The sequence below is a fragment of the Sus scrofa genome, chromosome 2, assembly GCF_054392235.1.
Source record: "Sus scrofa isolate SSC_HxYL_T2T_F1_AM1 chromosome 2, Sscrofa_HxYL_maternal_Yorkshire_Landrace_v2.0, whole genome shotgun sequence".
In the NCBI taxonomy this organism is placed as follows: Eukaryota; Metazoa; Chordata; class Mammalia; order Artiodactyla; family Suidae; genus Sus; species Sus scrofa.
This window is the reverse complement of record NC_139384.1, coordinates 161,414,160-161,440,547: the sequence shown is the minus strand read 5'-3', so window position 1 is coordinate 161,440,547 and position 26,388 is coordinate 161,414,160. Positions and strand designations below refer to the sequence as shown.

At 58.6% G+C, this 26,388-nt stretch overlaps 2 protein-coding genes across 23 annotated transcripts in view; both read right to left on the bottom strand.

The window, feature by feature from the left end:
- Nucleotides 1-17,645, bottom strand: part of HMGXB3 (HMG-box containing 3) — a 73,333-nt gene extending 55,688 nt beyond the window's left edge. For 2 of the 3 annotated variants that reach the window (XM_021085009.2, XM_021085010.2), the window contains exons 1-4: nt 9,654-10,114; nt 6,102-6,240; nt 4,875-5,049; nt 1,048-1,545 (exon numbers count right to left, since the gene is read on the bottom strand). In XM_021085009.2, coding sequence (XP_020940668.2) covers nt 1,048-1,545; nt 4,875-5,049; nt 6,102-6,238 — 810 coding nt within the window. In that variant the 5' untranslated portion in view covers nt 6,239-6,240; nt 9,654-10,114. Of the gene's footprint in view, nt 1-1,047; nt 1,546-4,874; nt 5,050-6,101; nt 6,241-9,653; nt 10,115-17,395 lie in introns of those variants that run through there. The other variant, XM_021085011.2, reaches the window with a different exon arrangement.
- A 1,161-nt stretch (nt 17,646-18,806) lies between these two features.
- Nucleotides 18,807-26,388, bottom strand: part of SLC26A2 (solute carrier family 26 member 2) — a 92,951-nt gene continuing 85,369 nt past the window's right edge. For all 20 annotated transcript variants that reach the window (XM_085015102.1, XM_085015100.1, XM_085015099.1 and 17 more), the window contains one exon: nt 18,807-25,663. In XM_085015102.1, coding sequence (XP_084871228.1) covers nt 24,143-25,663 — 1,521 coding nt within the window. In that variant the 3' untranslated portion in view covers nt 18,807-24,142. The remainder of the gene's footprint in view (nt 25,664-26,388) is intronic.

The following is a 26,388-nucleotide window of genomic DNA, read 5'->3' as shown; positions in this document are numbered from 1 at the left end:
ACGCGGCGCTTGGATGAGGAAGAGAAAGCGCGTCTGTGAAGGAAAAGGCGCACCTCCTGCCGCCGCGCAGCATTAAACAGAGCCGGCTGGCACCCACGAGGACGCGGGTTCCACCCCGGCCCTGCTCAGTGGGTTAGGATCCGGCGCGGCAGTGGCTGGGGTGGAGGCCGGCAGCTGCAGCTCCGATTCGACCCCTAGCCTGGGAACTTCCACGTGCGGCCCTAAAAAGACCAAAAAAAAAAAAAGAAGAGAAAGAGGAGAAAAACCATCACCACGGGACTGTGCTACCCTCATCTTACAGATGAGAAAGCAGGTGAAGCGACCCTGGGCGCCAACAGCCCAGGCGAGCACGCAGCGGAAGAACCCGACGCCTCGGACCCCGCCAAAGGCCCTGGCCCAGGCCGCGGCTCCAGCACCACAACACGCTCCCGGGCGGCCAGGAAAGCCCTGGGGGCGCCGCCCTCCTCCGTCAAGGTCACGGCGCTGCCGCTCGATGGCCGAGGGCCGGGGGGCCGGGGCGGGAAGCGACGCCTGGCGGAGGATGCCCTCCTGCTCCGGGTGATGGCGGGCGTGGCGGCAGCGCCTCCACGGGCAGGGAGGAGGCTGTGGCATCACTGGAATCAGGGCGCGCCCCGGGGGCCCGGGACACGAGAGCCCCGCGGAGACCCCGCCCTTCTCTCTCGGCCACCGTCCCGTCTCCCCGACTTCGAAGACCTCCTCCCTCCTCTGCGCCCAAGAGGACAGCGTGAAAATTCTCCCCCACGGTTCGAGGTGCCACCGTGTTTGCCAGAACAATCTCGAGGAAACAGAAAACCCCCAGCCGGAGAGGACCACAGGCTGGCGTGCCAGCTCTGCCTCGGGGACAGAGGCCAGCATCATGCCGGCCCCGCGCTCGGGTCCCGCCTCTCGCCGATGCGGAGCGTCCCGGAGAAACGGCCGAGGACGTGGCCCGGCCAGGCGCCTAGAGCTCCGGGAGACCTGGGTTCGAGCACGCGAGCTCCCCGGGGCCCCGACCCCCGCCGCCCCGGCAGAGCCGAGGCCACTTACCCTCATGACTGTCACGAGCGACACGCTGTCCCCCGCCTGCGCGTGGGGCCCCGCCGGGCCTGCAGCCGGGTGCTCCGGGGAGCCGCGGGCGAAGGCCTCCTCCAGGACCAGGCGCGGCCGCTGGGGCTGACGGCCCTCGTCCGCCTCCAGGGGAGCCGCGTTCAGGAGCACGTCGCGGCCCAGGACCTCCGAGGCGGCCAGCTCCTCGACGGCGGCGGGCTGGCCGAGGCCGCCTGCCTCCTCCGCGAAGGCCTCCACGGCCAGGCGCTGTTCAGCCACGCCCGCGTGGCCGGGCACCGTCTCCAGGGCCGCGCTGGACACAAGCGAGGGCCCTTTCGGGGACGCCTGGGGCGGGGCCACGCACAGCTCCACCGGAGGGCAGCTCTGCTCGTCCTGCAGGCTGCTCTTGGGGATGATGATGTAGTCGGAGCGGGGCAGGATCTTGCGGAACCCGGGGACGTCCGGCACGGCGGCCGTCAGGGCAGAGAGCTTCGCGTCCTGAGGATGCAGGAGCCGGGGCGGGGGAGGCAAGCAGAGAGAGCCGGAGTGAGACCACAGGCCGTACGGTCGGGGGCATTTTTCCTGCCCCTGCAAAGGGACCAGAGGGAGTCCGTTCTCTTGACCTGAGACTTAGGTTCGGCCTCTGTCAACAGCAAGGGCAGCTCCACGGAGTCCCACTTGAGCCCGGGCAGCGTCCTCCCCCAGTTACACAGGACACAGCTGACAGGGAGGAGACGCTGCCATGGGCACCGAGCTCGGCCCCTGAAACGGCGAGCTGGAATGCCAGGTCTGGCGCCGTCCTGCGAAAACCCTTCCCCCCTTTTAGGCCGTGCTGCCCCGACGGGACGGCGAAGGCCTTAAACCTGGCTCTGAGTTCCTTTCCAGCTCTGACGCGTCAGGATTCTGAAGCAGCTGAAGATTTAGGTACTGGAACGTATAACACTCCATCAAAGACTTAAAAGCGCAAAACCTAAACCAGCGGGCCAAGCTGGCCCTCAGGGCACCACAAGGATTCGCCCAGCCCTACAAAGAGGCTGAAGAGATCACAGAGCTAAGAAGGCTGCAGGAGAGCAGGCGCACAGGGAGGCAGCCATCTTATGAGGCCTGAGGACATCGGGGGTGAAGCGGGGTGAGAGTGTAAACATTAACCTGGGACCTTAAAGTGCAGCACATACTTTGCAGGAGTTCCCGTCGTGGCGCAGCGGAAATGAATCTGACTAGGAACCATGAGGTTGCGGGTCTGACCCCTGGCCTCGCTCAGTGGGTTAAGGATCCGGCCTTGCGGTGAGCTGTGGTTTAGGTCGCAGACCCGGCTCGGATCTGGCGTGGCTGTGGGCTGTGGTGTAGGCCGGCAGCTGTAGCTCCGATTCGACCCCTAGCCTGGGAACCTCCATATGCCTCGGGTGCAGCCCTGAAAAGCCAAAAAAAAATAAAACACTTTCCTGACCTTAAAAGCAGTGCTGTTAAGTCAGGTGCCCTTATTACTCCCACTTCTCCACTGAGGCAACTGCAGCTTGAGGAGGGTGGACCTTCCCGAAGACACAGGGTGAGCAGTAAAGCTCTGAGTCCAGGCCAGGCCTTCTACGGAGCAAGGACACCGGGTACCAGCAGCGCAGCCCTGCAGGGCTAACTGGCACCAACAAAAAGCTGCTTCTGTTTTATTTTTTCAATTTAAACTGAACATTGTCCAAAAAGGTAGACAGACAAGTTCAAAGTGAACAGGCAAGTGAGGACGGAGGGCCAATGGAACAAAGAGTCACTTAAAAGGAACCGAGTCAGTTCCCAAAGGGTCCTCAAAGACATCCAAAGCGAGCCGTCGATGGGACACTCGGGGCCCCGAGGAAGCTCTCGGAGAGGAAAAGAAACAGCAGCCCTCAGACGAGACATGAAAGCAGACGGTCTGCATCCCTGAAGGACCCTTCCCAGCAGGCGGACGGAGGACCGCCCTTCTCGAGCCGCCCTCTGAAGCAGACAGGTCAGGAGCACAAGACCAGCTGGCGGCAAAGCCGAACCCGGGGGCCGGGCCGGGCCAGGCCTCATCAACAGATCCGAGCACGGCGAGCCCAGGGCGGCGTCAGGGACTCTCATCTCACAACCGTAAGGAGCCACACCGGAACCCCGGGCCCGCTGCCCAGCAGGAGACCTGACGGGCTCCCAGGGAGACCGCCTGCCGCCCCGAAGCACCCAGGCAGGAGGGCCTCGCCTGCGTGCCAGCACGTACGACCTGCCAGTCCTGGGACAGTGCAGATGCTCACTCAACACCACCTCTTCTTGGTCTACTCAAGAACAACACTTATGGATCAAGTCAGCGTGTGCCAAGAAGTCAGCAAGGGGCTTCACAGGGTCTGTTTTCAACGCTGTGCACACGAAGCCACCAGGACTCAAAGGGTAGGTAGGTCTCAGCTAGTTAGCACTACGGCTGGTCTAGGGAAGTCCCTTGCGGTGCAGGAGGTTAAGGCTCTGGCACTGTCACGGCAACAGATTGGGCTCGAGCCCCGGCCTGGGAACTTCTGGGTGCCACAGGTACGGCCAAAAAGAAGCAAAAACGGTGGTCTGGGCCCAGAGCTCCCTGGGGGCCTAGCAGTTAAGGATGTGGTGCTGTCACTGCGGGGCCTCGGGCTTGCACCCTGGCCCAGGACTTGCACAGGCCTGGGGTCCAGCCAAAAGGGCTCTGCGGCCTCCTCGTGAGCTGCGTGCAGGGTGGCGATGGCGGCAGGCGGGGACTCACGCGGACAAGGAAAAATCCCTCGCGATGGCCTCCTCACGTTTCCGGAAAAGCCTCGGAAAGGACTCACGTCAGCGTCTAGTTTTAAAAACCATCCCCCCGGACAAGGGCCCCAAAGACACCACCTGATAATGGAGACGCCAGGGAGCTCCATGTGCTCTCCCTAGACGCCCGCCCGCCCTGCAGGGACTGCCTCCTACGCGGTCACCAGCAGGCCGTCTCGTCTGGAGGAGGAGGGCAGAGGGGCCTGCCCAGGCCGGCAGGGACGCAGAGCGCTCCCAACAGGACAGGCACCCCAAGGCACACACAAGCTCCTCCGCTAGAACACAGCGGCCGCGGCCTGCAGAGCCCTTGCTCTGCCTCACCCAAGAGACGAGAGAGACGAGTGCTTCAACTGAGCAAAGGAGCTACGGTCGAAAGGTTTCAGCCCGCAAGATTGCTCTTCCTGCAGGAATTTCAGTTTAAATGAAAAAGCAGAGTGAAGAGCTGTGAGCGCCCCTGTCACTGTTAACCCGAAGTAAGAAGCGGCCGAACACACACACCGGAGGGCCCGCTTGCTTTGCGCTCCCACCTCAGCCCCCAAAAGCTCTGTCGCCTCCGTCGGCTCCCGCTTCAGCCTGCACCCCCTCCGAGCAGAGCTCGGCACCACCAGCGGCCGCGGCGGAGGCGGCATCACACGAAGCAGCTGTGTCCACCTCTCAACACGCGAGCCCAACTGCCCGTCTGCTTACAGCTGATGGCGCTCGGCGCAAATCACACTCATCAAGCCGCTTACCCCAGCTGAAGAGACGAAAGCTCTCGGTGTAGGAGACATGCCTCCGGAAGCTACCCCATGAAAGGAAACACTAACCACCCACAAGGACAAGGGGCTCCAAGTTTTGCTACAACGCGGAAGAGGAACCCAAGGCCCAGGGGCGGTAACTCGGAGACCGTCAGCTCCGTGCACCCTGCAGAGAGCGCGGGGCATCAGACTCGAGAGCAGTCAAACCGACTCGCCTCAAGGTTCCCCCACGGAACGAAGGAGACCGGCGATAAAGGGTGGGACTTCCTAGCGCCTGGCCACGAAAACAACGGAGAGACCAGCCAGCAAAAAGCTACTTACCGGATCCACACCTTCTTTCTCCAGTCTGGCTTTCTCCAGGTAGTAACTCCTCTCGGCCACACTGAGAAGCCTCCAGCTCTCACTGATCTTCTTATTGATCTCGGACTGCGGCAGGTGGGGGAGCTCCTGCTGCACTTTCAGGTAGATGTCGTAATAGTACAGAAGGTAAGCAGACCTGAGGAAGCAACGACTTCTTACGGTCTCCCCACCCAACCGGGCGAGGCCCCCACGGCCGGGTTGGGCAGCGAAGCACTGACTACGAATCCCAGCTTTTCCTTTCGAAGCATCTACCTAGGAGTTCCCGTGGTGGCAGAGCAGAAACGAATCCGACGAGGAACCATGAGGTTGCGGGTTGGATCCCTGGCCTCGCTCCGTGGGTTAAGGATTCGGCGTGGCTGTGGTGCAGGCTGGCAGCTACAGCTCTGATTCGACCCCTAGCCTGGGAACCTCCATGTGCCGCGGGGGTGGCCCTAAAAAGCAAAAAAAAAAAAAAAAAAAAAAAAACCCACTTAAAAAAAGAGCATTTTCAGTGTATCCAAATAGAGACTGAAGCAAAGATGCATTTAAACACCCACCCCACCCCCGGTGAACGAGCAGCTTCTGCCCCCAGAATCCGGAGACACAAGCTTGTCTGGTTTTCTTTCCACAACCAGGTCTTCTGCAGAGACAACTGGCTTTAAATCCCATGCAAGTGTCCTGCCGCTGCTCTTTCAGGCAAGGATTAGCGGACTGACTGCCAAGCGGGCCCTGCTCGTCAGCTCAGCCTCTGGGCGTCCACGGTCACCGCCACCAGGCCAAGGCCGAGAGGGAGGCGGGCACAACGCCCAGCGACCCAACCCGGGAGCCTCAGCCGGAGTCTGGCGTGGTCCCCGTCAAGGGGAGATGAAAGCCGCGGGTGGGTGTTCTGTACAGAATTGATCAGGCCGCGTTTTGAGGGGCGCCCTATTTAAATGACCAGGGTATCAACCATAACGCTGCCCTGCACCGTTTCCACCATTCGTGTGTCCACGTCCTGCTGCAGCCGGGAAACACGACCAACATCGGGGCTGGAATGGCAACCGCTGGCATCAAGTGGCCACCCCCTCCCCAAGCCCGACTGCCCACCGGAGACCCTAACGGTGACGCGGCACCCTCTGGGGACCTGGACACAGCCTCGAGTCTTCCTCGACACACCTCTCTAGGCAGCTTCTGCGTCTGAGGGCCGGCTACCAAAATGAGGTGGCTCACCTGGGTTTCTTGGCCTTTTCGCCATGAATTTTATACTTTTTCTTCCGCTTGGGCGGCCCAGGGCAGGTGTAACAATCGGCTTCCTCAATTTCCTCCATCACGACAGTTACCTCCGTACCATCATATGATGCATCCATGGCTGGAGAAAAACAAGACATGGACAAGTGTCAAGACCTACCCCAGAGGGGAAGCGGCCTCCGAATCCAACCCAGGGCCCCGGGACGCCGCCGCCTCCCAAACGCAGCAGATGCAGGCTAAGAAGCACCTGGGGGACGTACGCAATGTCCGGGTTCCAGGGTTCGACCAGAGCTCCCCTGAATCAGAACCGCTCTAGGGCAGGCCAACCCGCGTGCCCAACCAGGGCCCCGGCGCCTCCTCCGACGCGGCCCATGTGGGATCACGAGCTCAGACGGCCCTTTGGCTTATATTCCACTCCTGGGACACCCGGTAATCCTTCAACTCGGAGATTTATGAGCGCCGCCCCCCCGCCCCAGTTCCCACTGTGGTGCAGCGGGTTAAGGATCTGGCACTGCTGCCGCTGTGGCACAGGTCTCAGCTCCAGCTCAGGTTTGACCCCTGGTCTGGGTACTTCCATATCTGACAGAGGTGGCCCAAAAAAACAGATGTGGCGTTTCCATCGCAGCGCAGCGGGAACACATCTGACTAGCATTCATGAGAACACAGGTTCAATCCCTGGCCTCGCTCAGTGGGTTAAGGAGCCAGCATTGCCGCGAGCTGTGGTGGAGACCGGCAGCTGCAGCTCTGATTCGATTCCTAGCCTGGGAACCTCCATGTGCCTTGGGTGTGGCCCTAAAAAGACAAAAAGAAAGGGTGTATGAGCTGCACTGCCCCCACCACCAAGACTGACGTAACGTTACAGGCAAACGTGGCCAGGAGTCGGTTCCGGGCCCTCCTCCTCCACATGCTGCGTCCCGTTCAGCACAGGGCTTCACCGACTCACGGGTCATTCGTTCAGGAAGCACCTGTATACGTAGGAAGCCTCTCCACACTGTCAGTTCGTGTGAGTTTGGGCGGGTCCTTCCCCTGCTTTAGATGCAACTCTCGCGCCCACAGAAAGAGACATGTCTGGGAGTTCCCACGATGGCTCAGCAGGTTACAAACCAGACTAGTACCCACGAGGACGCAGGTTTGATCCCTGGCCTCACTCAGTGGGCTGGGGATCGGTGCTGCCGGTCGCTGACGCGGCTCAGATCCTGATGGCTGTGGCTGTGGTGCAGGCCGGCAGCTGCAGCTCCGATTAGACCCCTAGCCTGGGAACCTCCACATGCTGCAGGTGCGCCCTAAAAAGCAGGAAGAGGGGAAGGGTCTCAACCACTTCACCACGGATCTGCAGTGACTGTGTCGCAAGGGAGACAGCGCCCCCTGAGGAGAGTCAAACGCTACACAGGAAGGGTCATCGCCGAAGGGGAGTCATCGTGGCGAGAAGGCGGACGACGTCCCGGCCGCCACATCCAGGGCCTGAAGGGCACATTCTTTAATTCAGAACCCAACTGTGAGCCTTTTCTCAGCCCCTACCCTGCTCCCACCTGCTCCAGCACCCGTCCACACGAGCACATTCGACACGCTTCTAGGAGGCGGAAATGCTCCCCACCTGTGCTCCTCAAAACGGGAGCGGCTCGGGGCTACTGAGCACCCGAGCTTCGGCGCGTGCGATCGAGGAACTACCCTGATTTCACTTTGCCTAATTGTAATTAACTTAAATAACCACATATGGCGAGCGACTAGGGTGTTGAAGAGCTCAAGTCTAAACAGTAATCTGGGGAGTTCCTGCCCTGACACAGCAGAAACGAAGCTGACTCGGAACCAGGAAGTTACAGGTTCGATCCCGGGCCCCGCTCAGTGGGCTAAGGATCCGGCGTTGCCATGAGCTGCGGCGTAGGTTGCAAACACAGCTTGGATCCCAAGGTGCTGTGGCTGTGGCGTAAGCTGGCAGCTACAGCTCCAATGCGACCCCTAGCCTGGGAACCTCCGTATGCCACGGGTGTGGCCCTAAAAGGACAAAAGACAAAAATAAATAAATTAATTAAAAATAAACAGTAATCTGACAGGCTGCCATTAGCAATGGCCCAAGAAACAGAAAATCTAGTAGCTTTTCCTAGGAAAAGGAAGGCATGACAAAAAACCCTCAATGATTAACTCAAGAAGGATTATTTTATTTGTGGCCACATCCTAAGGTGGAGTTGTCCAGCTCACAGACCACCTTTGGAGGAAGAAAGGTCCCAGAAACCACCTGAACGCTAGGAGGCAAACAAGACAGCTGCTCTGGAGAATCTGTCAGAAGCGAATTTAGGATCCTGGGCAGCAGGAGCTGTGGAAGCAAACACAGAATCGCCAGGCGCGTGACGAGGCCCACCCACAGCTCACTTAGACCTCGGGCCCCAAGCGCGGGAGCCAACGGGGAAACAGACGTGCCCTGTATGCTGCGTCAGGAGACCTGGCTTCCAGGCTGCATCCCAACCAGGGACCTCAGACAAGTCCGTTCCCCACCCCACATTTCAGGTGATTTTTCCTCAGGTGAGACTCAAGAGGCTGACAACAGTGGTGCCTCGCTTTTTGAAAGGCAAGAACCCCTTTGAGAGTGTCCTGAAAGTGGCAAAAGCCTCACCCAGAAAACGCAGGCAATTACCTGCCCTGTAACATATGAAGACACAACCGGGGCCACCACCACGCCTTCCTAGTTCTGGCCCATCTCTAAATGACTTCACCTCCCAGCAGAAAACAAAACACAACCCTCCAAAACCCCTTGCATGTCGTTACAGCACAGCTCTCAGAAGTAACCCACGACTTGGCTCAGCAAGAAACAGGCCAGTGCCTTCAAGGGGTGAGGGCGCTAGGGTTCAAGGCTATGCCGGGACTGGGCCTTTTTGCTTTTCATAATGGGCCTCTCAACCCTTGAGAGGCCTGCAGACAGAGGCTGCACCTGCAGGAGAGCGTCTGTGAAGAAAGGCAAACAGGGTTTTAGCACCCCGAACACAAGTTAGAAAACAAAGCCATTACAACCACACTGCGTGGGGGCAGGGAGAGACTACCCTGGGTTTTGGCGTGTTGCACTAGGCGGTTTTAAGCCTGGACCTGGTACTGTTTTCAAATTCTAGGCCTCAGTAGGCAATGCAAAAAAAAAAAAAAAGGCAAAATATTATAAAACCACGCCTCTGGAGGGCAGACCCGGGTGGAAACCTAAGCGAGGCATTTTAAACGCCCGCGCGCTCCGAGCTCCACGACCTCCAGCAATGGACTTACTCGACGCCGGAGCTTTCTCATCTGCAAGAGAGTGAGTGAGGGCAGCGCTTGAAATCCGGGACACCTCCACCGTCCCGCCAGGTCCTCCTCCTTAAACGGCCTCTGGCGGCCCAGCCGTGGGCCTGGCTGGACCGCGGGCCTTACATGTCCCCAAGGAGCCCGAGGCGAGAGGTCGAGGCTCACGGCCCCTGCTCTGCCGAAGGGGCGCGCGGGCTCGGCGAGCCGCAGCACCTGGCTCGAGGACGCGCGGCCGGTCCGCGGGGCGGCGCTGGGCCCGAGGCCGGGACTTACCCGGAGGAGCGTGCCAGCCGCGCGGCTCACATCCCCGGAGGCGCCCGGCCAGGGGGCTCGACGAGGGGGCCGGCCGGCGCACTCGCGCTCCCCGCTGTCGGCGAGAGGCGGCTCCAGTCGTGACAGGGGCAACAAGGAAGTGGAGACGAGAGCTCGCGCGCGCATCCCGGGGGCTGGAGGAGCCCCGGCCCCGCGGCCCCGCCCGGCGACACACGGCGCGGAGTCGCGACGGCCCCTCTCGCTCCCCTTCCTCGGAGTCGCGATACGGGGTCGTGGAGGGCGCGTGTGGGAGCACACGTTCGCTCGGCAGGCTCTTCACCGACGCCTGCCGAGGGCCCCGGGGGCCAAGGCCCGGGAGCCCGAGGAAGACGGCGGGGACACGGGCGTCGCCGCGGCACCGGTTCACCGCGCCGGCGGCAGCGGCGGCAGCAGCACACCTCGGATCGCCAGGGAGACCCGTCCCGGCGGCCCTCGCGGCGCACCGGAAGCGGCCGGGCGCGTGACGGCGTGCGGCCCCTGCGCAGGCGCAGGCGTGCAGCCCGGGCCGAGGGCCGGAACCTTAGGAAGGCCCTGGCGGCGCAGCGCCGGGCCGCTAAGGCAGCGGACTGCTTCCGGCCAGAGGTTCCGGGAGCTGCGGCCGCCCGCGGGGCGTCCAGGTACCTGGGCGGGGCCTGCCGGGCGTGAGCGTCGAGGCCCCGCCTCCCCTGTCAAAGCCACGTCGGGCCTGGGGAGCCCCGCACGGCGTCCGCCCCGCTGGCGCAGGGCCGCGTCTTCCTTCGGGCGGCAGCGAGCCCACCTCCCCACCCCGGGCGTCGGCCAGCCCTCGCTCTCACCGCCGCGCACGCGGTAACGGCAGGGAGTGGCTCCGGCGCCAGGCAGGGGTGGCGCTGCCCCCCGCCCGAGTCACAGCGTGTCCCGCACCTGCCCCGGCCCTTGGCGCACGCGTTTCCAGCCTGCCTCCTTTTCTCCGTCTCTCGGTCGGCAGCTTCCTGCCCGGACCATCGCCTCCTGCCTGGAGAGGCAGTTTCTTCCCACGGCCCCTCTCCCCTGCGGTCGGCTCTCGGCCCCGAGGCAGGGCGATCCTTTCCTAAGGCTGCGAAGGTCACTCTCCGCTTAAGACCCTCCGGGGTCTGCTTGTTCGCCTAGAATAAAGGTCAAACCTAGCTTGACCCACAAGCCTTTGGTTCGGCTCTGGATTCATTCCGCCTCCGCATCTCTCGTCGGTGCGGGTCGTTCCCTAGCCCTCCGGTGCTCGGAGCGCTGGCCATGTGCCGCGCCCCTGGGGTTGAACCCCAGTCCTGCCGCAAGGAAGCGGGATGACGCACGTAAAGGAGCAAGTTGTGTTTACCAAGTAGAACCTCAGCAGGTGGTTCTCATTTCAGTAAACGGCACCACCACCCGCTCCATCGTTCAGTGCTCAGGCCAGAAACCCGGGCGCACCTCCCGCACCTCACCTCCGGTCCGCTGAGCGAGGTCTGCAGAAACATCCCAAACTGACTACCTCTTACCGTCTCCAGTGTTACTCTAATCCAAGCCACCATAGTCTCAGGAGCCTCCCAGCTGGTTTCCTGCTTTTTCTTTTTTTTTCTTTTTCTTTTTTTTTTTTTTTTTGTCTTTTTAGGGCCACACACGTGCCATACAGAGGTTCCCAGGCTGGGAGTCGAATCAGAGCTATAGCTGCCAGCCTACACCACAGCCGCAGACTCAGCCACGTCGGATCCTTAACCCTCTGAGTGAGGCCAGGGATTGAACTCACAGCCTCAAGGTTCCTAGTCGGACTCGTTACCACTGCGCCACGACGGGAACTCCTCGGACACCTTTCAATTCCGTTTTTCACACAGCCATCCTCTTTCTCCTTGCTTACGAAGTTTTAGGAGCGTCTTATGACACTCACGTTAATGAACCCCGACTCTATGTGGCCTCTCCTAGGCCAGCCTGCACTTATGTTCAGATTGTGCACCGCCTCTCAGGGGAATGGAAATTACCCAGTGTGTTCTCCCCTGGCGACCAAAGGACTCCTCTCCAAAGTGCGAGTCTGATCATGTCATCCCCAAACCGAAAGGCAAAACCAAACGCTCAAGGCCTCTGATTGTCCCGGGGTCGAGCTAAACTGCTTCCTAGGCCTTTCTGGGATGTGGATCTGGCTCTCCTTCCCGGCCACAGCACCTCGTTCTTGGGAATTCCTATCTGTTTATACTTGAAGGGCCGACGCCACGTCCTCTGTGAAGGGCACCGCCCCCCGCTACCACCCAGTCGATCCTCGCACCTCGGTTCCCGTCCACAGAGCTCCGCCACCGCTCCTGTAAAACGCCCCGTGCTCCGGCCTTGGTCTTCCTCGCTTCCCTGGCAGGCTTCACGGGGGCGGGCCCGCCTCCACACGCCCCTGTGCGGCCGGCAGCAAGCCCGTGCTTAGCGCAGAGGATGCCATGAGCTGATGGACAGATGTGTGGAGGCCGCGGCAGAGGTCGGCCCTCGACGAGGGCAGTCGCAGGATAAAGTCACAAAAGCTTCTCTTGTCCTTTGAGGACTCTGGCGATGAAAGGTTGAAGCAAGTACCCAAACCGCCACTGCTGAGCCATGTTTATTCTCCCCGTGGCACGCGTCGCACCTAGCGAGTAGCTTATTTGTCTGGTCGCTCGTGGTGAACTCCTCCCACATCCCGCTGCGGATTTCCCAAGGGCAGGCGCCTGACCGTCCCGTTCAACGGGTGCCCGTACCACCAGCACCTGTGAAGCATCTTCCTTCAGTGAAAATCCTTCCAACCAAATGGTGACAGAGTCCTGAAGAGCTTACTGTGGTAAATTTCAGGCAGGACTATGGAGTGGCAGACACAACATTAACCTGGGTTGGAATTCCCACAGTGGCGCAGTGGAAACGAATCCAGGAGGTTGCAGGTTTGACCCCTGGCCTCGCTCAGCGGGCTAAGGATCTGGCGTTGCCATGAGCTGTGGTGTAGGTTGCAGATGCGGCTTGGATCTGGCATTGCTGTGACTGTGGTGTAGGCCGGCAGCTACAGCTCCGATTGGACCCCCAGCCTGGGAACCTCCATATGCCACGGGTGCGGCCCTACCAAAAAACAAAAAACCCCACTAATCTGGGTCAAGAAAGCTGAGCTCTCTGAATGTGGGAAGGCCCTTGCCCTGCGCCTCAGTTTCCGTTTCTATAAAATGAGCCAGATGATAATTCCTGGATGTCCCCTGGTGGCGCAGCAGGTTAAGGATCCAGGGTTGCCACAATCTGTGGTGTAGGTCGGAGATGCGGCTTGGATCTGGCATTGCTGTGGCTGTGGCATAGGGCAGTGGAGAAGGCCTGCAGTTGCAGCTTCAATTTGACCCCTGGGAACTTCCATGTGCCTTGAGTGTGGCTCTGAAAAAAAAAAAAGAAAGAAAGAAAAGGAAAAAAAGGAATGTAGGGAGTTCCCACTGGGACAAAATGGGTTAATGATCCAGTTTGTCTCTGTGGTTGTTGCCAGTTCAATCCCCAGTCCAGCACAGTGGGTTAAGGATCCAGCATTGCTACAGACAAAGACAGAGGCCGGGTTCTACGCACCGGCCCCCGCCCTCCTGTGGAGAGCCCAGCCTGGACCACGTAAGGACGATGAGGCCACATGCTGCCTGCACTAAAACCACTCCACAAATCACCCTTAGTCCTTTGTTCATTCTTCAGAGACGTCGGCTAGAGCAGAGTTGATTTTAAGTATCTACAAATTTAGGAGTTCTCGTCTGGCGCAGCGGGTTAAGGATCCGGTGTTGTCACCACGTGGCACAGGTTCAGTCCCCGGTCCGGGAACTTCCACATGCCATGGGTGCGGCCAAAAAAAAAAAAAAATCAAATTTATATTAAAGTTTTTCTCTTATAAAAAGGCATCGTTAATAGCCTTTTGCACTCTAGCATCTATTGCTAACGAGTCACACAAGCGTCACTGTGCTTTGGTCCAGGTACCCATGGTATGTGCTGGTGCTGGAGCAGAGTTCTCCGCCACAGCTCAGGTGGTGGCTCTTTCAGAAACCCACAGCAATTCTGTCATTCTTTCCATGGTTACATCACTGAAACAGACGTATAAAGCAGATTAATCAAAGAAAGTACTGCTGCCACGTAGAACAGAACGAGAAAAGTCACACTAAAAAGCAGAGCTAGTATAACTTGGGGGTTTTTTAGTTTATTTTTGTTTGTTTTTGCTTTTTAGGGCCTCACCTGAGGCATATGGAGGTTCCCAGGCTAGGGGTTGAATCGGAGCTGCAGCTGCTGGCCTACACCACAGCCACAGCCACGCAGGATTCGAGCCACATCCGTGACGTGCATGCACCACAGGTCATGGCAACACCGGATCCTTAACCCACTGAGCAAAGCCAGGGATCGAACCTGTGTCATCCTGGATCCAGTCAGATTCCTTTCTGCTGCGCACGCCGGGAGCTCCCTAGTATCATTTGAATTAAAAGGACTCTGTGTAGGTTAATTTCTTAGCCCGTGGGAGAGGTGTGGCTCATTGTCAGCAGCTTCGTTGTCTCAGCCTCTGGCGTCCGGATTCCCAACTCTGTTTCTCACTTGTTCTCTCAGCTTCCCTTTGCCCAAGTGGCTGTGGCGGTTCCCAAATGCCCGAGCAAAGACAAGCCTAGATCATTCAGCTACATCGTTGACTACAAGCTACATCTCCAACTTGGCTGCATGGTGGACTTCAGCGCGAGTGTGGGGGTGTGTGTGTGTGTGTGTGTGTGGGTGGGTGTGGGTGTGTGTGTGGGTGTGTGTGTGTGTGCACTTCCCCCACCCCGCCCCGGCATGGTCCTCACGGCCCACACCCAGGCTGCTCGTGCGCCTCTGCCCAAGGCCTCACCCTGTCCTCTGTGCAGCCGGCCTTGCCCTTCCAGACCTACCTGGAGTCCTCCTCCTTCCGGGCTTTCTTGAGGACGCCGGCGCCTGTCGGCCCTTCTCCCCTTCGCTCCGCGGCACTTTGGTCTCCCCCACTCAGCGAAGCACGTCGCTGTTTCGTCAGGGTTCTGGGCCCTTTGGTGAGACCGTAAGCTCCACGGAAGCAGGGACCCGTCCACCTTGGCAAGCGCCGTGGTGCCCAGCGCCGTGCCCAGCGTCACGAAACATCCGCCAGACGTCAAAGCCACCTGATGCTTCAAGCTGTGTGAAGCACTGATTTACGGGCACATGACGGGAGGTGGGGTGGGCCGTCCTCTGTCCAAGGGGAGTTGCAGAATTCTTCCATCAGCTCTTCCTCAGATGTCGCCCGGGCCCAGGTTACGATCTGCTCTTCGACGGTGGAAGCTAATAGCTGCTTACACCGGTTTCTTGCCACACAAAGCCAGTGCGGGGGGCTCTCCATCTCCACACCCAACATCTTGACATGAAAGGCTTTGTCCAAGGGCTCTGCCTATTGAATAGGCAGTAAGTGCCTACACTTGCTCAAGAAAATAAGCGCGCCCACATTCCTGACTCATTTAACATGTCACGCGAATTACAGCCCAAGCCGATGGACGTCGCGTCCAAAAGCGGGCTTCTGCAGGCGGGGTTACCTCCGGCGAAACGCTGCGCCTGTCGGATGATGGGGGTCTTGACACTTTTTTAAACTAAAAGAGGTAGAAACTCTCCCTCTGTGGTCTGCTGTCCTCACCAGGCCCTCGGTGGCCCCCCGCTTCCCTCCTGTCCTACGTGAGGGTTCAGTTTTGTCCCTTTTGACCAATCCACTCTGGAAAGTAACCTTCTGGGACCAAGGACCTTCTCGACTGCGCTGCCGTGAGGATGCCACTCCAGACAGAGTGTGCCAGAAAGGCGCTCTGTGTCATGACCGCCCGTCCTGTTCGGAACTTTACCTCGAGGCAGGGACCTGCCTTACCACTAAAATATCTTGGGGTTCGGTGTTCCAGAACGCCCAGCCCCATCACGGATAAAACTCAAGGAGTCTTCTTTGCTCTGTTCCTAAGAAGGGCTCTTTCATTTAAAAGGAAGGAAGGAGCTCCCCCTGTGGCTCAGCAGGTTAAGAACCCAACTAGGATCCATGAGGACGCGGGATCGATCCCTGGCCTCGCTCAGTGGGTTAAGGATACGGCGTTGCCATGAGCTGTGGCGTAGGTCGCAGACACAGCTCTGATCCGATTCAACTTGACCCTCAGCTCAGGAACTTCCATATGCTGCAGGTGTGGCCCTAAACAGAAAAGCAAAATTTAAGGGAAGGAAGCTAAGACTTATTGACTGCCTATTCATGCCCAGCACTGCTTCTTTTCTTATTATTTCATCCTTCCAGCCAATCATAACATCGAACGATGGTGGTCTCCCAACTTGCAGGCGCAGCGCTACTGGACGGTGGTCATCTTCGAGGTGGGGTGCGGTAGCAGATTCCGGCCACCGGAGGGCAGGCGTGGGCTACACAAGGGGGCCCGTCCAGCCCAGGGCCGAACCTTCAGGAGACCTGCTCCTTACTTCTTACGGTGGAGCCTGAGAAAGATGACGCTGAGCAAAGGGGGCGAGAGACCTGAGACAAGGGATCCTGCGACGCGGGACTTGCTTCAACTACAGGCTTGGAAATGCCTGCGCCTTGGGAGCTCCCTGCTGGTCCAGGGGTTAGGGCTTGGTGCCTTCACGGCTGCAGCCTGGCTTCGATCCCCGGTCTGGAGCTGATCCCACATCGAGCCGCTGCAGCCGCAGCAACAAAACAGAACAAAAACACTGCGCCTCAAACTACCCGCCCCACGCCATAGCACACCTATCCGCTCGCCCTTTGATAACCCTGAGCCATGTGATTGCCCCGGGGCACATAACCGCCTCACTGCGCAAGCGCCAGTGTTAGCGAGCAGCCGCCCCCCCTCCCCCCAGACATACCCATGCGCTGGGTAACCACTGAGATACTGGGGATCTAGTATTACCAGTAGTAATTATTACCTTTTCGGCCAACCCCATGGCATATGGAAATTCCTGGTCCAAGGATCAAATCTGAGCTGAAGCGGTGACCCACACCACAGCTGCAGCAAGAGATCCTTAACCCGCCACCCTGGCTGGGGACTGAACTGACGCCTCCACAGAGACAAGCTGGATCTTTAACCCACTGCAGCACAGCCACAGCGGGAACTCCTGCGAAAAATTTAAACAACCCCGTTTTGCAAGTTTATTGTGCAAAACACTCCTAAGTAATCATGATACAAAGTATATTCAGGAAGTTCCTGGTGTGGCTCAGTGGAAACAAGCCCGACCAGCGTCCGTGAGGCTGCGGGTTCGAGCCCTGACCTCGCTCGGTGGGTTAAGGATCCGGCGTTGCCGTGAGCTGCGGTGTAGGTCGCAGATGTGGCTCGGATCCCGTGTTGCTGTGGCTGGGGTGTAGGCTGGTGGCTGTAGCTCTGATTTGACCCCTAGCCTGGGAACTTCCGTTTCCCAAGGGTGTGGCCCTAAAAAGCAAATTTTAAAAAAAAGTGTATATTCAGAGTTACGTGATACAAAGTATGGGGGAGAAGAGGCATGTCCTCTTTAAAGCTCAGATACTCTATCACCTCTCTAAAAAAATCCCTGAAATACCGGACCCTGTAAAATACCCACTTCTGGCCACAGAGGCTCTAGGGATAAGGTTCATGGCCCAGCCCTCAAGCAGCCCAGTTAGGACAGGAGATACATGAGAGGAAGAAAGTAATACGGAGCGGTAAGTGCCGCTTCAGAGAACAGCCAGAGCACTCGCGGGAGCAGACACAGCCCCAAGGAGCATCTCCACGAGAGAGGCACAGGCAACGTGGCCGCGGGCAAGGGACACTTACCATGAAGTTTCTGGAAGGAGGACCCGGGAGCTCGGCTGGTGGGGCTGGGAGGCAACTCCGGGCAGAGGGAACAACATGTACAAGAGCCTGGGGTACCGATAAAGGGCCACAGCGAAGGTCACCAGAGGCGTGTCCAGCAGAGGACGTGTGGCGGGACAGGAGCTGGACGTGAAGCCAAGAGCCGAGCTGTCACGGTCTTGGCGGCCAAAGCGTTCGTTTCGGCCTTTCCCTCGAAGCGTTCGAGAAGCACCTACAAGAGGCAAAGGCCCCATTATTTCTTTAGGAATCGCTAACTAGTGCAGAGGCTGCCCTGCAGAGACACAGAAAACCAGTCAGGCTGCGGCATCATCTAGAAAAGAAACGACAGACAGTGAGGGCAGGAAACCTAGAATGTCCCAGGTTTCTGGCTTTCGTAGCCAGGTCTCATCGTGGTCAAAACAAGCTAAAGAGGAGGCGTCCGGGGCGTGCTGCGTGAGAGGGGCCCCGGGAAGGCGGGCAGAGCCCCGCGGTACCGTCGCACAGCTGCTGGTCGGTGTTCGAGAGAGACCGGGCTGGCACCAGGCTTGGCGGCCACTGGCGTGCAGACGGTAAGGCAGAGGAAGCCACGACCGTGGCTGCAGTCATCTGAGGAGAGCCTGCAGTGCGAGGTGTTCGGGATACAGGGCTCCGCGACCCAGGCTTTTTAGAAATCACGGGTGGGTATTTCTCCAAGAGCCACACTTTGACCTGTGGCCGCTGGACCTGAAAGGCACAGTGAAGGCAGCCGTGCCGTGCGAGGGGCGAAGGCCACGCACAGGAGCTCCGGCAGGGGCAGAGCCTCCAGGTGGAGGAGGGGAGCCTGGGGAGCAGGTGCACGGGGCCCAGAGGCTGCGGGCAGATGGCCTGAGGGCACCGTTCAGTCCAGCTCCCCGCCCCGTGGCCGTGCCCACCGCCCCGAGCCCCTGCACTCGCTCCCGCTTCCATCTGGGGAGGGGGCGGGGGGGCGCAGAGCGGTCCTTCCAACGGGTGCCCCTGCGTGGCCACGTCTCGGTCCACGTGAGGCAGCAGCCCCACCTCACGGGTAGGGCCGATGTGGCTCAGAGTTCAGTGTGGGGACAGCAGCAAAGCGGACCTGGGCTGGGTTGTGTGATTTCAGCACAGGGGGCAACAGCAGTCCCGCAGCCTAAGGACTGGAATCTGTCCTCCCCGCCTTGCCCCTGGTGGAGAAGTTGAGTCCCCAAAGCGCTGACTCACTCAGGACCCCGAGGCAAAAAGGAGAGAATGAGGCTTCTTTGTGCTTCCTGACTTTCCAAGGACAGACACGGGTCTGATGGGAAAGAGATGGCATTTTTCCCTCTGGGGGCAACCCGAGTGTGTTCCTTAGTTAGAATCCACCCCTCCCTTGCCCTTAAATCACTTAGACACAGCAAAATTTTACGAACGCAACAATTTATTAGCAGACAAATGAAATGACATCTCTGAATCTCAATACATACAGGATCTTATGAGATAAACATCACCAACAGAGATCAGAAGAACAGGGCCTGCCTCTGACTGACTCCCCTCTCCTGCAACGGAGGCTGCAAAATCCGTCCGGAACCCACCCTCACTCCACAGGGGGCCAGGCGCGATTTCAGCGGAATTGCATCAAGGCACTTTCTTTAATTAAAAAAGACATACGTGGTATAAGACAAATTCCACAAAGTCATCAGCCTTGAATAACTACGAAGAAAGGCAGTGTCCTTAGGCTGGGATTTTAGGTTCCTTCACCTGTCACGCTGGTATCGCCTGGGCTTATATGAGAAACGGCAAAGGAGACCCAAAAAGGAAGTTTTATACACACTGATTCGTGCACACTAATTTTTGACAAATCATGGCAGTGTCAGAACTCAACCAGGAACTTCCAACGGATGTGAGCTGACAAGGCAAGAGGGTTTCATTCCAAGCGACTCATTACTTTACGGACCGGAGAGGTGGCGTCGGAGAACCTCCCTAAAAGGAGCTTCTTAAAATTGCTGCTAAAAATCCTCTCTGGCTGAAGCCAGCTGTTCGTTTGCCAAGTAAAAAGCCCTCCGTTAGAAATTCTCCTATTGGTATTTTTAATACGATCGTAATTCTTCAGCCAATTTCAGAGCCATAATTCAAGTCCAAGAAAGTTATACAGATTCCAGAGCAGATGTACAGCAGGGCATCTCCAGGAAGGCATCAGTGCCCTTCCTTGGCCAGCTCTCTCCATCCACACGCCTCCCTCCTGTCTCACAACGCCAAGAAAAGACTAAAACACACACCGAAAAAAAACCACCATTTGGTATGTGCTTCTCTAATTCTCCTAACGATTTATTTTCAGGTGCCAAACACTTTAAAAAATTGTCCTTGTCAGGATAAAAATGATCTTATAAAAATAATTTGCCTACTCCTATGTCTAAATTCTCCATTTCTAAAGTAACTAACATTAAAAAAAAAAAAAAAAAAACACTAAAATTGTATACTTATAGTATTTCAGCACTATTTCACTTTTGCTGCAGGAAGTTCCCCGGCCAGCGTTCGAATCAGAGCTGCAGCTGCCGGCCTACAACCACAACAACGCCAGATCCGAGCCAGGTCTCCGACCTACACTACGGCTCACGGCAACGCCGGATCCTTAACCCAGGGATCGAACCCACGTCCTCATGGATACTAGTCGGGTTCGTTACCACTGAGCCACGACGGGAACTCCGTCTTTTGCCTTAGTAATAGCGATGCTAACCAAATCAGCTGGCCTATTATTTTGGCCTACTGCATTATAATTTTCCTTTTCGTTCTTAGCACTCAAAGGAATGATTCATGATTATCTAAAATTCTTATACAAAAAAAAAAGGCAAGTGCATTCAGAGCTTTAAAGCTTTCTAGATCCGGTTTGCTCCCTTTTTGCAGTTCTTAAAGCCCAGTTTCAAATAAGGCATCATGAGAACGGATCAAACAGGAGAAGAAAAAAAAATGAAGCACTAAAGAACAGAAAAATTAAGCCAAGTCCGAGTCCCACGGCTCGGGCTCTCATCCCGCCACCTGCAAGCCCTCCCTGAGCAGACCCGGACCAGGGCACCCGTGCCTGCCGCTGGGCCTCAGCGGCCTGCCTCCCTCTCAGACCTCCACCCAGGCTCAGCTCAGCCCCTCCCGAAAGGAGCTCCACATGCCCGCGGGCGTTACGAGCAGGGCGACCCTCGGCCCACCTGCTGGCTTTAGCGCTGCAGGCCCGGCACCCGGCCAGGCCCTAGACGGCCGCGCCGGTCCCCAGCAGGTGTCGGCACATTGAAGGCACGGCTCGTGCACAGCAAGACGGAGAGGAAAGCAAGTGACGGAGGACGCCGACGAGGACCACGGAGCCCGCTGCATTCATCCTGCCGACGTCCAGGCTCCCGTGACGCCCCCGGGACGCACGACGGCCTTCTCTCCCTTTCCTACCCAGACCGGGGCTCTCGCCCAGGCACTGTGCTTCTGAGACACGCTACTTGGCTGATACCCCGCATGGATACGAGTCAGACTCGCCTCTGCTGCGCCAGGACAGCCACGCCAGCTGAGAGCATCACCATTCCTGTTCAAACGCGGCCACCCCGTGAGAAAAGCCCCAGGACCTCACCGCAGACCCTGCCAGGTTCAAGCTCAGGCTGTAAATCTGCCAACAAAGCCTGGCTTCGGTGTCTCCTAATGCTTAAGAGCCAAGACAGACGGTGCCAAATCTCCTTTTCCTTCACTCCTTAGGGAAGAAAAGAAAAGAAAAAAAAGCCAGCTAGACACCTGCCAGCCCTACCACCGTCAGGGGCTAGAGTCACTGTCTAGGGCTCCGGAGAAGGTGGGGGGTCTTCGGCTTCGGCACCAGCCTTGGGTACCAGTGCGCCCCGCCTCTTCCAGCTCTGGTCAACCTGCACCCCCTCTTCTAGAATCAGAATCCAGTTGGGACCTTGCTCTCAAACTGAGGTGTGGGGCCGACCAGCGGCTGGACCCCATTCAGCTGGGTCCCTCTCTGCTCCCCCTCCGTGGCTCGGAGAGGGTCTTTGCACGGCCTCGGAACCTCAGCCTTCGCCGCCTCAGCCCCAGGCGCATCCCGCGCCGCTGCTTCTCCGAGCTTTACCCGTCACCAGTGCACTTCCATTCCAATCACACCAGCAGCGTGGCCACTGTTTTGTGCATTATCAGCAAGTGCTGAGAACGTGCTGCACTTAGACGCCAGTTCAGCGCGGGCAAGAGGTCTCTGTACCCATCACGCGTGTACACCATCCCGTGTTGAACCCAGTCTACATCCTTGAGCAAGAAAACGGGCGGAGACATGGGTGTCGCGGGTGCCTTAGGCTCTGGCCTCCTGTTTGATTCCTTTAAACACCAGCAGTTAAAACATCTTAACAGGTAAGTACAGGCAGACGTCAAACCAAGCAGAGGTGAGGTTTAAATTGGGAAATCTTCGAAAGTCCTACAAACAGCTTTCCAAAGCAGAATCCCGTATGCACTTGTCTGGGTAGAAGAACAAGCCAGGAACCTGCCGACTGCGTACGGCTCCAGAACAGTTTACACCAGGGACGGACAGAAATGTCAGGGAAAGGTCAAACCAAGTCACTCTCCTTCTAAGAGCCTTTCCAAAGTCTTTGGCCTTTTCTTTCTGTCTTGGCTGCGACAGTATTTGCTACATCATGGGATCATCCTAACACCTGCTCGTCACTCTGCCAGACGGCCTCAGATGTGGGCACCCGCCTGCTCGGGGGGGGCGGGGGGGACGGGACAGGAGGGATGGCACATGAATGACAACCAGGACGCTCTGATGTGACTGTGACACTCCCGGGACTGCAGAGAAGGCGGAAACGCTGACCACGAACAACAAGCAAAACACAAACCCACGGAGAGCAGCTAACCTTTCTGAAATCCCGCCTTAAGTCCTAAAAGGGCACCATGACATCTAGCCAAGGGCTCCATCACCGCCAAGACGGCCCTTTAGCACCCGGGAAACCGCCGTCCTCCCAACAGCAAGGCCTTCCCGTGTCAACGGGGGGCCAAGCTCCACCCGCAGAAAAGCGACGCTGCAGTGCATGGAGCCACAAGGCAGGTGGGATGCTGAAAGGTCCCGGTCCGTCCGACAGACGCCTTACGCCCAGGGTTTGTTTCTCAGGAACATTTAACCTGTTTAGGATGTCGGAGCGGATTCGAAATGACTCTGCACGGTCACAGTTTTCACTTTGCCTGGGTAAGGCGGAGGGGCTCAATGCCTCAACCTCACTTAAGCTGAACTCCGGAAAACCCGTCTTTCTCCCTCACCCGTCCAGCTCCAGAGACAGAACTGGAAGCTTTCGCAGTCAGGCCTCCTTGCTCTTCAAAAGGAACGGTCCCTGGGCCACAACCCGGCACCAGCTCTCGTAAATAACACGCCCTCGGAACGTGGCTTGTAGGGAGGGAGGTTTCTAAATGCTCTCACGTGCTGGCTGGGAGGCCCGAGAAGGAAGAGCTACCGCGGTCATCGGAATTCACTGTACGTGAGAAGGGCTCGTGGCAGGAAGCACCAGCCTCGCCTCCACCGAAACGGCCCCAACTCAGGGCTGCCGTGACCCGGAGGGCGCTCCGGCTCCGGCGCGTGCTGCTCCACTGGACGGGACGGACCCGCCCTTCTTACGGAGCAAGGACGGGCGGCAGGGTCGCAGACGTGGGGAGACCCTCGAGGGCCAGCTGACCCTCTTGGCGGCAGGGCCGTGGGAAGGACACGCGCGTTACCGCTGAACAAACCAACGCTTAGGGGAAGCCGTCCATCGCGGCTTTTCGCAACCTGCCTGAACACTTCGCCTCAAGCTCGGTGAAAAGGCTGCCTGAGACGGCTGCGTCAGCACTGCGCCGTTTCTCCGGCAAACCTGTCACTCGCGGGCCATCAGACGCAGCAGGTTAGCACAGACTGCAGGGGACACGCGCTCAAACGACCGCCAGCGAACCCCGCTTCTCGGCAGAGAAACGCGCAGCAAGTGACAGACGGGGCCGGATGGCGCGAGGACAGGCGAGATCTCAGGGTCTGGCTGCTTAGGAAGCGCTTCCTCCCTGCGTCCCTGACGCACAAAGGCACGACAACAGTGTGGAACGCGCTGCTGAGAGGTGCCGTCCGGAGCGGGGCCGGCCGCCGGGACCCCGCAGCCTGCTCGCCCCTCAGACGCCTGCCAAGGCTGCCCGACGGCAGCCGTGTTTCCCTGTGAAAAGCCAGAGATGCCGCAGCCACCTGGGCGGCCAAGGCAGGCAACGGAGGGGGACAGCAGGCTCGGCTCATCGCTTCTTTGCGCCGCAGAAGCCCGTGGACCTGCTGTGTCGAGAGCAGACAGGACGCTCTTCTACTTCCCTTCTGCCCCCCCCCACCCCCGCCCCCAGGAGCCGTGGGAAAGAGACCCCAGCACGCTCCCCTCAACGCCAGCTTTGACGCCTGACCCCCTGAGGAAGGAAGCGTCCAGAGACACAGCCCCCAAGACGGGGTGGGCGTTGTTAGGTCTGGGGGCTGCTGTGCAGTTCAAGTCAATGGTTACGGGCTTAGTTGCAAGGATACCTTATATGCACAAGAAAGCTAGAAACCAGTCTTTTCCTCTTTCTGATTCCGCCTGACTAATAAAAGCTCTGCTGCTGTGTGGGACGAGAAGGCCACCAGCCTCAAAGGGAGAACACCGTCCAGCCCGGAGGCTGCCACTTCACCACGTCCCCGTGGCACGGCAGACAATGCGGCACGCCTGCCCCTGTCCCCACGGCCGGGCGGCGTCCTCGGGCGACGGACGTGCTCAGTCAGCCGCTGGAAAAACTCAGCCCATTGGGAACACTCACTCCTTTCTGATTTTCCACGGCTTCTGCAAAACTCACGGCTTCAAAGACACTGTGAAAAAGAAGGTTTTCCTCTTCCTCCCGGCAGTACTCTCCCTGGGCCAGGGACGCCCTCACAGACGGGTTGCACTGAGCCAGCAGCACCCGGACGCCGACGGCTTCGTAGTCCCTGCGCACCTCTCTCAGCGTCTGGATCCCCGCCGTGTCCACAAACTGCACCGCGCTGCAGTCAACCACCAGCGTGTGCAGCTCCGGGGGGTCGGGGGAGAGCTGCACGGCCACGTCGTCCTGGGCCCCGCCCCGGGCTGCCGCCCCCTTTCTCCTCTTTCTCTTGGCGGCCTTCTTCTGAGCCGCCTTCGCGAAGACCGGGTTGAGGGTGGACTTGTACAAGGCGGATTTGAAGTACTCTTTGTTTATGTAGTAGAGCGGGGCCGCGAAGCGGAACACCTTGACGCCGGGCTTGGCCTGGAGGCCCCTGTAGGCAGCCGTGGATTCGAAGGTTTCGGACCCCTCCACCCAGCCGAGCAGCGAGGCCTGGGGCTTCTGAGTGCGAAGGATGACACAAAACATGGAGAAACACACGCCGATGAGCAGGCCCAGCTCGGTGCTGATGAGCGCCGAGGACAGCATGGTGACCCACCAGATCACCGTGTCCATCCGGCTGACCCGCCACATGGCGGGCAGGTCCTTGAACTTGAGCAGGGCCCCTCGGAGGTTCACAATCGTGATCACCCCCAGCACGCTCTTCTGCAGGGAGTAGAACAAGGGCGCCACCACCAAGAGGACCAGCGACAGGACCAGCGCCGTCACCACCCCCGAGACCTGCGTCTGGCAGCCCGTGGATTCCTTGACCAGCGTCTTCGCCAGCGCGGCGCTGGTGGTGAAGCAGTGGAAGAAGGAGGGGATGATGTTGCAGAAGCCGATGGCGTACATCTCCTGGTTGGCGCGGACCGCATAGCCGTGCTTCTTGGCGAACATCTCGGAGAGGGACACGGTGATGGCGAAGCCGATGACGGAGATGGCCACGGCGTCCGCCGCCACCCTGGGGACGAGGCTCCAGTCCGGCGCGCGGGGCGGCAGGAAGCCGGTGGGAATGGGCCCGGCGATGCTGGTGCCGTACCTGTCGTGCAGCCTCCCGAAATGCGACGCCAAGGTGGCCGCCACGACCACGAAGAGTTCCGTGGGAATGGGTGCCTTAAGCTTGGACTTGAAGCGCTCGTTAAGCTCCTTGGTGGGCAGAAGAACCAAAAGGCACAAGAGGCTGGTGAGGAGGTCACAGAGGTTGGTCTGATGGATGTTCCTGAAGATGTGGCTCCAGGTGGTGACGAGGGAGCCGGGGCCGTGACTCCGAGGAAGCCGGAGGCCGAGGAGGTACTTGGCCTGCGACGTGAGGATAGTGAACGAGGCGCCGGTGACAAAGCCGCTCAGCAAGGCGTCCGAGAGGTAGACGGACACGAAGCCCACCTGGAAGAAGCCCATGGCCACCTGCAAGGAAGGACACACAGGGTCAAGGGCCGCGGAGAAGGGCTCCCGGGTCCTGGATGCCCCGGCATCCCGCTGCGGAGAGACCCGGGCGGCCGGAACGCAGGGCGAGAGCACCCACGGGCATCTACGGCCCCTCCCCTCACAGAGGGAGCACGACCTCCTGCCAGGCGCAGGGCCAGGCAGCTTCGCCGAAGTCCCCTGTGGCTGAGCAGCCCGGACCACGCAGGATCTGGGGAGTCCCACCTGCTTAAGCAAAAGGCTCCTCAAACCTGAGGAGGCTCAGACGGCCTCGAAAAAGACGAACGTCTCAAGGATCCAAGAGACATGATAAAAACACCAACCGGAAAAATTCTAATAAAAACAATGTGCTTTCTTTAAATTACCAATCGTTACTGCAAAAGGGATGTTTCAGCTGATAAAACAAAAAACAAGATTCACAGCAACACAGAATCACACTTTTTCTGTTTGTTTTTCTTAGGGCTGCACGTGAGGTACATGGAGGTTCCCACCTAGGGGTCGAGTCAGAACTAGAGCTGCCGGCCTATACCACAGCCGCAGCAGCTCACGGCAATGCCGGATCCTTAACCCACTGAGCAAGGCCAGGGATCGAACCCGCAACCTCATAGATCCTAGTTGGGTTCGTTAACCACTGAGCCACGAAGGGAACTCTCTAGAATCATACTTTTAAATTACAGAACTCTCTCTCTCTCATTTTATTTTATTTT